Below are 10,172 nucleotides of genomic sequence, written 5' to 3' on the forward strand. Positions count from 1 at the left end.
TATCTCGAATCCTAATCTCTAAATCATTAAAATATTTATTATTGAAAATTCACCATAAGAGACTGGACCCGATGTTACAAGCGCTACCAAGATGCCTAACCCAGCCCCATCGATTAAAATTGCAGAACAACAAGCTTTGTTAACTTGTGCAGCTGGAGGGCGTGGCAATTCTTTGACAGGGAGTCCTATCCTACACACTCCACTCTGACCCAGCGCTCTGGAAATGTGGCTTCCAGCCCATCACGGGCAGTTCTGTGTTGCTTCCTTGCTCTTGATTGAGAAGGAGGTACAGCCCTCCACCAGGAGTGGGGACGCCAGAGACGAAGGTCACAAAGAGGTGCAGCAAGCCATGAGCAACCTTTACAGCCGGTTTCAGACAGGATGAGGATCCACACCCACTTCCGCAGCCAGCGCTGCCAGTGCTGAGCTCCAAAACCACCAGCCCTCTGTAGAGTCTTTCCACTCACAAGTCCCCAGTGGAACGTGAAGGCCAGACAGGCTTGGAGAGCCCACTGCCATCCAGGTCCCGTCCCTCACTGTTTCCCTTGCATTTAGCTAGGCCTCCACCTTGGCCCCGTCCTCCACCCTGAGGATACCTGGGGATTTCTTCCCAGGCAATTGCTCGAGGACAGTTAGTTGGTGTGGTGTCCCCTTAGCCCCTTCAGACGGGGATCGTCTCTAACACTGTCTCCAGATGCCTTTGGCATCTCCTCTCCTACCCTTTCTCTGCTCTCTGGGATGAGCTTATCATTAACCTCCCCCAAGTCCTGCCCAACTGAAACATCCTTAGATCTAAAGTCAGGGGGGCGGGGGTCTTTAAAGATGGCTCGGCATCATGCCCTTCCACTCGGCCTTGTCTGATCTCCTACGGCTGGAGAAGCCAGGGAACCTGGGGGAGGAGAAGGCTCTTGGCAAGCAGTCGGAGGTTTAGATTCCAAAGATGACCGTCCCTATCGCCCTGAATTCCCACCACTGCCCCCATCCCTTCAAGTCTGGCTCCACCCAACTTTCTCTTCATTCCCCAGCTCCCACCCCAGTTAGACAATACCGACCCTGAGGAGCCCTCTCAGTCAGTGCTAGGGGCCTGGCCAGGCTCCTTCTGGGCATCTGTGGTCTCCTGAAACCTTCCGGGGAGCAGATCCTGGGTTCTCTGGGTTCTCCACTGCTGTCTGGGGCTGGAGGCAGGACTGGAGCCTGGTGAGATGAGCCATCAGCTGGGCAGTGCAGCGATGCCCCCCCGTCAACCCAGGGTCTGTCCCCCGCACACCCTGACCACCTCACCATCACTTGACCAGGACGGCTTCTCCTCATCAGGCGAGAGTGTCTGGGAGGGGCTGGACCAGGGCCTGGACAGGGAAGAGGCTGAAGCCTCACCCCACAGTTCCTGCTGCTGCTGTTGATGGAGCTAAATGGAACGAAGAAGAACGATGGGCTTCCTTTCTGCCCCTCAGTGTGAAGCACAGCCCCTGGACTAGGTGCAGGGGGTTTTAAAACCTCCTCTTCCAGCTCCCATTGAGTACTTCCTTACACTCTACCCCACGCTCAGTCTCCATTTCGTTCAGCTGCTTTCTCCCTACATGTCTCTTTCGGGCACCCTTCTGCTCACCTGGTGCAGGTAGATGGCATGCAGACTCATCTCAGCAGAAGCAAGCTCTGGGAGCTGGGCCAGCTTCTGGCCCCCAGTGCCTCCTGGGGACACACAGCTGGAACAGAGGGTGCAGTAGTCCAAAGACATGCCCCTCCCCCAGGGCCCCCGGGGAGGGCCAGACTTGATCTCCCCTTCCCAATCACCCCCAGTGCCCCTGCATACTCCTCCTGGGGGATCAGCCCCGCCACCCGCGCTGTTCTCCATCTCATCTCGGGCCCACTCCACCCCACCCCCTCACCTCGGGTCCTGGGCAATGCGGGAAATGGAGGCCAGGAGGCTGGCTGTGGCTGCGGCTGGGCAGGGGGCTGTGGGGCTCAGGTCCCGCGGGGGCAGGAGGGGGTGCACCAAGAGGTTGGCCAGGAAGGCCTCAGGCTGGGAGCAAGAGAAGAGGGTGTCAGAAGTGAGGCCAGAAGGGGAGGGAGGAGGTCTAGGGAAGGCCCGGGGGCAAGCTGGACCAGGGAGCAGGTCAATACAAACAGTGAGTTGGAGGGGAGAGCCTGGGGGTGGTGAGGGCAGAAGAGTAGGCCAGGCTGCAACTCACCAGAGGTGAGGAGGAGTCACTGAGCACCCCCGGGGTGGGGGGACTGCGGACAGAAGTGGCGCCCCAGGCTGCTGCATCTTGTTGGACCCTGCCCCGAAGGTGCCCCAGGAACTTGGAGCTGTGCCCTGGGGGGCGCCATTGTGGATGCACCAGGGAGAACCTCATCAAGGAGAGCTCAGTCTTTCCATCCTCTGCACGCTGAGAGAGCGAGGCCTCTGTCTGTCCTGCCGAGAGCCACTGAGAACAAGAACAGTCAGTCGTTCACATCCTGTGGACACTGCTTTTATAGCTTCCGTGGGAGCCTCGCGGGGTAGGCGTGACAGGAAACACTAGCCCCGCTTTCCAGGTCAAAGAACAGAAGCCACGATGGGGACTTGCTCAAGATCAACCAAAAATACAGCAGCAAAACAGGACCTGGGTCTAGAGCCAGCACAAGGGTAGGGCGCGGGCTTACTGTTTTGCCAGCATGTGCACGATGGACCCCAGGGCTGGCTGGCCTGACCGCCTTATGCCAGCCCCGTCTACTGACCAGCTCATTTCTCAGCCTCTCTGATGGTCTCCGCTCCTGTTTACTGGACTTACGATGGGCCAGGAACCCTGTTAGGGTACTGCACACATCATTTCATGCAATCCTCACAGCCCTGCGCATTGGCTACGGTCAGCATCCTCGTTTGACAGATAAGGACACTACCACATGGCAAGTGACATGCTCCAGGTCACAGGTGGTCAGTGATAGAACTTGGGGTGGAACCCAGCCTTGCCTTGAGTGAGGCAAGCAAACCCCTATCCAACCACAACCCCACACAGCCAGGGATGGGCTCTAACCTGAGGGTGGCCGTGGCGCTTCACATCCATCAGGGCAAAGGAACAGATGTCCCCAACTCCAGCCACATCCACAGTGAAGTGATGAAAAAAGTCAATGATCTCCAGGGAACGGGGGCAAAACCAGAACAGTAGAAACAGCGGAGTGAGGAGAGGGGACAGGAGCTCCTCCAGGAGGGAGACCTGGGGAAGCAAGGTGAGGCTGAGAAAGAGTCGTTGAGGGGACTCGTGATCAGGACAAAGAGGTCTCCTAGGACGCCTGCCAGGGCCGGAAACCTCCAGAGTCACTTGCCGGCTCCCGGGATGGCCAGCCCGGAGCCCGTTTGCCCCTCGCCCTCCCCCAGACCAGACGCTGGCGGCTCTGGGGTCTCCGCGGCCCGCTTCGGGCCGGACCCTCACCGCTCGGTACTGAAGCAGCCGCGCCATCTGCCGGTAAGCGCTGGCCTTGCCGGCAGGGCCGGGCTCCTCCGGGAGGTAATGCATGTGCGCCAAGGCCGCCTGCAGCAGGAACTGCGGGGAACGACCCCGGCCCTGTTCTTCCGGAATGAAAGACCTGGAGATCGAGATGGGGGTGCAGAAGGGGGCCCGCGGTTAGGAGGACGTGCGGGTGGGAGGCAGGGCCGGGGGAGAGGGGGCGCCCAGGGCGGGGTTGGGGGTGGTGGTGTTGTAGGGATTCGCGGGAGGCTCGGCCCCGGGTCAGAGGAATGCCCCCCTCCTTCCCGGGCAGCTCCCCGAGCACCTGGCCACGGTGGCGGTGACCCCGAGCGCGGTCATGGCGGTGAGCACGTGCTCCACGGCCAGCACGTCCTCGTCGTACACGGTGAGCACGAGCAGCGCGGCGAAGAGCGCGCCGGCGAAGAAGACGAGCTGGCGGGCCAGCAGCGCGAGCAGGGGCGCCGGGGGCGCGGCGGCGCGCAGGAAGGCGGCGGCGGGGCGGTAGGCGCGGGCCAGGCGCGCGCGCAGCTCGTGCGGCAGCTCGTTGAAGTGGCGCAGCTGCAGCTGGGCCAGGCGGGACCAGCGGCGCGTCCCCAGCGCCCCCGGCTCGCGCCGCAGCAGCTCCGCGTGGCTGTAGAAGGCGTGCAGCACCTGCCAGGCCAGCACCAGCGGGCTCAGCGCCAGGTTCACGGCGGCCAGCAGCAGCACCGTGCGCCGCCAGCGCGCGGCCAGGGCGCCTCGCTGGTCGCTGCGCTTGTAGGCGTCGGGCAGCTCCCAGCCCCCGCGGAAGAGCGAGAAGGGCCCGCGGAAGAGAAGCAGGTCGACGTTGAGCGCCAGGCCGCGGCTGAGGAAGGCCGCGCTGCCTCCCCAGGGCAGCGCGCAGCGCGCGGGCAGCAGGCCCTTGTTGGCCAGCGCCACCTTGTAGTTGGTGTAGCGCAGGATGCGGTGGTGGACGTCGAGCTCGGTCAGCGGCCGCGGCTGCACGCACAGCCCCCCGCTCTTCTGCAGCGCCAGCAGGCGGCACTGAACCTCGGCCCAGGGCACCGAGCTGAGTTCCTCCTGAGGAGAGGGGGCTGTTGAGCGTCAGCTGGGTTCGGTGATGCCCAAACTCACCTTGACGGAGCTACCTCCCTCGTCTGCCCTCTCCCCACCTTCCTCACCCAGTGTCCTTCAAGGGGGGAAACCTGTCACCTTTCCCGAAAGTTCTGCCCTCTCTTGCCCTCCTCTAACCTTGTCACTGGCCAGGGCGCTTATTTCCCTTCATTGTCTCCTGAATTGTGTTCCTCCTGCCCCTGCCACTCTCAAGGCCATGAGTCTTGTGCTTCCCAGGGACACCTCGTAAGTTAACTTCTTCAGGTATTTGGTCTCAGCTTCTCAGGAGCAGATTTTCCGAAACCTCCCCGCCCTGGTTCTTCACAGAGGGCACAGAACTGCTGCCGGGACCTGGGAACTGTCTCTCCTTCCCAGCCCTAGGGTGCAGGCCAACACAGGACCTGAAGCCTCACCACCTCTTACCTCAGCATGCTTTGAGACCGACCCCCCGCCCCCAGCCCCATCCCACTCCACCGCCCATTAACCCTCCTAAGACACCGGCTGTGTCCATGTCTGGGTGGGGTGCTGTCAGATCTCACTCGGGTCTCATCTGCAAACCTCACGTTAGCCCAGTTTCACCCAGCTGCCCCAGTCCGGCTTAGTCAAGTCCCTCCAGGCCAGCCTCTCCAGTCCATCCCAGGCTCTCCCCTTCCCCTGGAAGGAATGGGGGAGGGGGAGAAAGAAAGGAGGAGGAGGAAGAGAAGGGTCAGCAGCCTCCTGGAGAAGCAGTGCTCTAACTCCTGCCTTCCCCCACCGGTGCTCCCCTGGCCCTCTCCATCCACCCTGCACTCTGCCTGTGCTCCCCCACTCGAGGCGCCTTTTGGAAACCTCTCCCCTTGGCCCTGCAGGAGAGCCATGCAGAAGGTTCTGCGCTTCTGAGGGGAGCAAGGGAAGCAGGCTGCAGAAGACAGCCTTTGAGCTGAGCCTTAAAGAACGAACTGGGGAACAGAGTAAGAAGGAGCATGAACGAGATGGGGAGGAAAGAAAGGGCAAAGCATGAACTAGGACAGTGAAGGGGCCCACACAGTGGCTCACTGCAATCGTGAGGGAGGCCAGAAAGTTGGGGGGGGGGGGGTATCACCCAACGGGGCCTGACCACTCAGTTGCGGGCTGGTGGGTCCACTCCTCACTGCTGCCCACAGATGCTCACCGCCCCGCCACCTCCTACATCATCGGGCCTTGGAATGCCTTCCCACCTCCTATCCTTCCCAGCCCCACCCAAATTCCTCCTGCCCTGTAAAGTCGGATGACCGCCCTTCCTCTAAATATCCACTGTTTGGAGCACAAGCATGTGACCCTAAATCATCAGCTGTAATCCAAGTCAACAAAACTCCACTCGGGTAAGGACCAAGCCTTAGCAGTAAGTGGTGGTACCTCTTCTCCTAACGTTACTCAGGGCCTGGGCAGGTGTCAGCGAGGCCTTCTGCCTGCTTTCCAGTGGGCCCTTCCATCTGTCCAGCCCCCGCTCCTCCCTATTCTCTGTCCCCACCCCTGACATGGCACCCCTCCACAGACACGCCCACCCAGCTCACCGGGGGGATGTGCAGGGCCTCCCTGTAAAACACCTGGATGTCCCAGTAGCTGAAGAGGTTGCAGACTGAGCGAAGCAGCTGTAACAGCCAGAAGGCTGCAGCCAGGATCAGAAGGAAAACCAGCAGGGGGCTGGAGCGGATCCTGTGTGGGGTGGGACAGATAGCAGCGAGAAAGTGGGGGCCCAATAGAAAGGGAGACTAGACTTGGGGAGCGAGGGAAAAGTCACAGAGAGAGGGACCCAGCTCCACCAGCAGCTCTCAGCGTGTGGGCCCTGGGAGACCCTGAGGCCCTTACAAGTGTCGGCAAGGTCCCAACTTTTCTCAGGTAAGACGAAGGTTTTCTGCCGTTTTCATGCTCATTCTCTCATGAGCATACAGTGGACTTTTCCAGAAGCTACCTGTGTGACACCACATCGGCAGCTGATGGAACGTGTGCTGGTGTATTCCTAGATTTTAAAGCTATTCTCAGCTTAGGTCTCGAATGAGGTAAATATAGACAGATACGATTCTCATAAACAAAAGCTCTTGGGCGTTCTTGATCAAGTTTAAGTGTATTCAACGTGTGCTGAGACCAACAACTTGGGAGTACTGCTGATTTAGACCAAAGGACAAAAGGATGGGGGGGGCGGTGCTTGTCTGCTTGTCTGCTCGTCTCCCCCTTCCATGCTCCCCCCACCAGCTGTCACTCACCGCTGGGCACACTGGGAGGAGGACAGGATGGCATCTGCCAAGGTGACTTTGCCGTGGAGCAAGCCAGGTGTCGTTCTGTTGTTCGGTTGGTTGGCGAAGAGAATGTTGTAATCAACGCAACGAAGGAGGAAGGTTGTGAAGGTGACGATGAAGACGAATTGTCTGGGAGACAGGGAGTGCAGTGGTCAGGTCTGAGGGCAGGGCAGGCTCCTGCCCCAACCTCCAGGTCAGCCCTGAGGGTCCTCCCCTCCCTGCCGAGCCTCTGGGCTGCTCGGGTGGGGTGCGACACGGACTAAAAGCAGCAGGCACTGCTGAGGGAGCAAGGTGACAGAGTCTGGGGCTTGGGACAAGCATCTCACCCCAGCTGGAAGACATCCTCCAGCAGGATGCAGGCAAAGCCATTCCTCTGGTGGTAGCTATAGATGTGGCGGTGCGTCAAGAAAGAAGCCTGAGGCATGAAGGGCCTTTCTCGAAGACACCTCTCCCTCACTTCCGCAACCCACTGTGCCCTGAGAGCCACCGGCCAAGAATGGCACCAGCACCAAAGGGCCCTCCCACACCGGTGCTGCCAGGCTGAGCACAAAGGATATCTTGGTGAAGAAGCTGTCCAGGTTCTGGATGTGGTGCCAGGAGCCTGGGCACGGAGGGGAGAGTGTTGGGACTTGGCTCTCACCTGAGCGCCCAGTTCACATCCTCGGGAGCCCCCAGGCCCTCCCCAGCGTGCTCCCCTCGCAGCCCCACACCCACACTCACCTCGGAGCCCTTCAGGCACATGGAGCAGGGGCTGCTGCTCCTCCCCGTGGAGGGGTGAATCTTGGGACCCCTCGGGGTCACAGTCCTCCAGCCGCTCATAATCCTGCTCAGGGATCAGAGGCCCTATCCGCAGCCCAGGAGGGTCCTGGGGCATCGGTGCGAGGGAGGGGGAGTCACTGGGGCCAGGGGTGGGGTGGAGTGGGAGCCCCAAGAGGGGGGAGCAGAGCTGGGTGTCATCGCGGGCCCTGCCTGCGTTGTTGGGGCGGGGAGGGCACTGTGGGGAGGCTGAGAGCCCCCTGGGGCCTGCAACGCTGGGCAGGGGGGTCCCAGGGCCGGGGGAGGGACCGAGGAAGGAGAGCTTCTTGTGTGAGGGGCAGGGGACAGAGAGAAGATGGAAATCCTCCCTCTGCCAGGCCCCCGACATGGAGGAGGAGGGAGAGGGGGCAGCGGCATGGGGAGGAGAGGCACTGATCCAGGCCCCAGGTCTCCCCACCGCCCCAGCCGCCCTCGGTTCCCCCCCCAGCCCACTTGCCTCACCATCGGGCCAGTAGCTTCTCCTGAAATCTTGGACGGATGGGAGCTGCTGCCGTATCCACAGAGGTCTGGGTTGCTGAGCAGGGACTCCAGCAAGGATGGTGACAACAACAGCAAGGTGACTCAGTCAGGGCAGGCCTCAGGCGTCCAAGCCGGCAGTCACCTGTCTGACAACTCACACCCCTTCCAGGGCAATCTGCGGCCAAACCTGTCACGGCCAAGCCTCTGTGCCTGGGAGGAGCACAAGCTGGAGAGGCAGAGGCGAAGAACATGCAGACCAGAGACACCTACTGTCCCCTCCTCAGACCTGGAATGGATTTAAAGGGAAGGCCAGAAAGTAGCAGCCAAAATAACAAAGCCAAAAGAAACTTCTACCAAAGGATTCTAAGACTATGAGGCTAAGATGTTACATCTTTGATTTCTTGAAACCTGGTCTCCTCTCTCTACACATGCACACAGGGATCCACAGAGAAAGGCTTTAAGACCAAAAGCAAAAAGAAGAAAAAACAAAAGAAAAGGCTGGTGTTCTGTTTGCCTGCCAATACGAAGGGGAGGGGAGATTGCCAGACTGGGCAGCCAGGTTGGAGGAAACTGAGGAAAGGGAGGAGGTAAAGAAAGGAGAGGCAGCTATTCCAGACGTGAGGAGTGGTTTGGGGGCTTCGGTAGAAAAAGGCTCCTTGGGAGTTCCGTTTTGTCTTCCTCTTTATCTTGGGAAACACCGGAACTCTCTTCCCCAGTCCTCATCCAGTTTGGGGGGCCCCCTGAGAAGCATCAGAGCTGAACCAGCAGAGGGCAGCTGGGGGGCCAGGATCAGGAAGGATAATTTGCATACCCAGGGACGAGCTGGTTGAGTTCCTTTCTGCCACCTCAAGGAGGAGAAGCAGGCAGCTGGTTTGTTGGCATGTTCGACGCCATTCCTGAGGCCCTGAATCACAGATTTGCTACTAAAGCCCATTCCTGAGGTGCTGACTCAGCTGCCCAGGTGTCAGGGCCTCCAGGGCTTAGGCCTGAGGGCTGTCTTAGGGACAGTATCTGTGAAACAGAGAGAGGAACAAAGTGCTTCCCAGAGTGTGTTCACTGGAGGAATGTGGAGGCAATCATGGAATTGCTCACAAAACACGAGACCAGATATGCCTGTTTTTCTCCTTCTGTGCTGCCTTCCTGGGACAGGAATTGTTAAAGTAGCTCGGGGCTTGCATAGTTTTATCCCTGAGCAGGAGGCAGAATTCCTTCTAGAGGTGGCATCCTAGTGCCCAAGATGGAATCCCACATTGCAGAGGGGCTAGGAAATTCCCATATCTTAGAGATATCTGCCAAGACATCTGCCTACAGGTTGTGTAGGGTTTTGCCTGATCTCTTTTCAACCTCCCTCACCCCAGTATTCCACCACATTCACATTAGGACCCCTCCCATACACCCAGCCCAACCTCAAGCTAATCTGGCACATTTTCATACCCAGTATCCCCCCTGATTCATTCATTGACAGCTGCCCTACCAGCACCCCAATTCAAGTTAATTTATTATAAAGGGCACTTTTCTCTATCAGGCACCACTTGGGAGGGGAAGGGGGTATGGATGAATGAGCCAGAATCACTACTCAGAAAGAAGTCATAGACCCATAGACCGTGGAGGGGGGGGGGGGGGGGGGGGGGGGGGAGGGTAACTATGCAAATTACACGGAAGAAATAAATGTTTAACGGAGGTGCAAAAGCTGGGAGGTGGGGTCCTTAGACAAGTCACCCTGACTGCGGTAAGAAGGCATCTGTGGGAAAGAAGGATGTGGGGGGGTGGTGGGGGGCGCCTCCATAAGCTATACGGGACCTCCACACTAGTGGTTCTCAATCGTTGAGTAGGCGGAGTGTATCAGAATCACCAGGATAATTTTTTTCCCAAATACACGTGGCTGCCATCCCCGGAGCTCTGATCTGTCTGGGAGAAAGGGATGCATCACATGTTTTGAAAAAATTCCCCAGGCCCCTTTGGGTCCCTTCATTCCCTAGGACCAACACTCTATACTCCTTAGAAGTCCTGGGACATCTAGAGTCCGCCGGCAGCACCCATAGACCAGCAACCCCGAGGTCCCGGGTAACGCTGGCGCGTTACTACGGATAACCCCCGCGGTAGA

The 10,172-nt window shown here is 59.2% G+C and overlaps 1 protein-coding gene across 1 annotated transcript; it reads right to left on the reverse strand.

Moving 5' to 3' along the window:
* Positions 1 to 147: 147 nt before the first annotated feature.
* Positions 148 to 9,599, reverse strand: ATG9B (autophagy related 9B). Its single transcript, XM_042927094.1, is given in 15 exon segments — positions 148 to 889; positions 1,053 to 1,194; positions 1,282 to 1,405; positions 1,607 to 1,703; positions 1,887 to 2,020; positions 2,190 to 2,426; positions 3,015 to 3,194; positions 3,411 to 3,564; positions 3,751 to 4,505; positions 6,071 to 6,212; positions 6,761 to 6,922; positions 7,120 to 7,184; positions 7,351 to 7,394; positions 7,514 to 7,660; positions 7,663 to 9,599. Coding segments are annotated over 14 exon segments (2,760 nt in total). The 5' UTR covers positions 8,054 to 9,599; the 3' UTR covers positions 148 to 889; positions 1,053 to 1,066.
* Between the last annotated feature and the right edge of the window lie 573 nt (positions 9,600 to 10,172).

The sequence above is a fragment of the Panthera leo genome, chromosome A2, assembly GCF_018350215.1.
Source record: "Panthera leo isolate Ple1 chromosome A2, P.leo_Ple1_pat1.1, whole genome shotgun sequence".
In the NCBI taxonomy this organism is placed as follows: Eukaryota; Metazoa; Chordata; class Mammalia; order Carnivora; family Felidae; genus Panthera; species Panthera leo.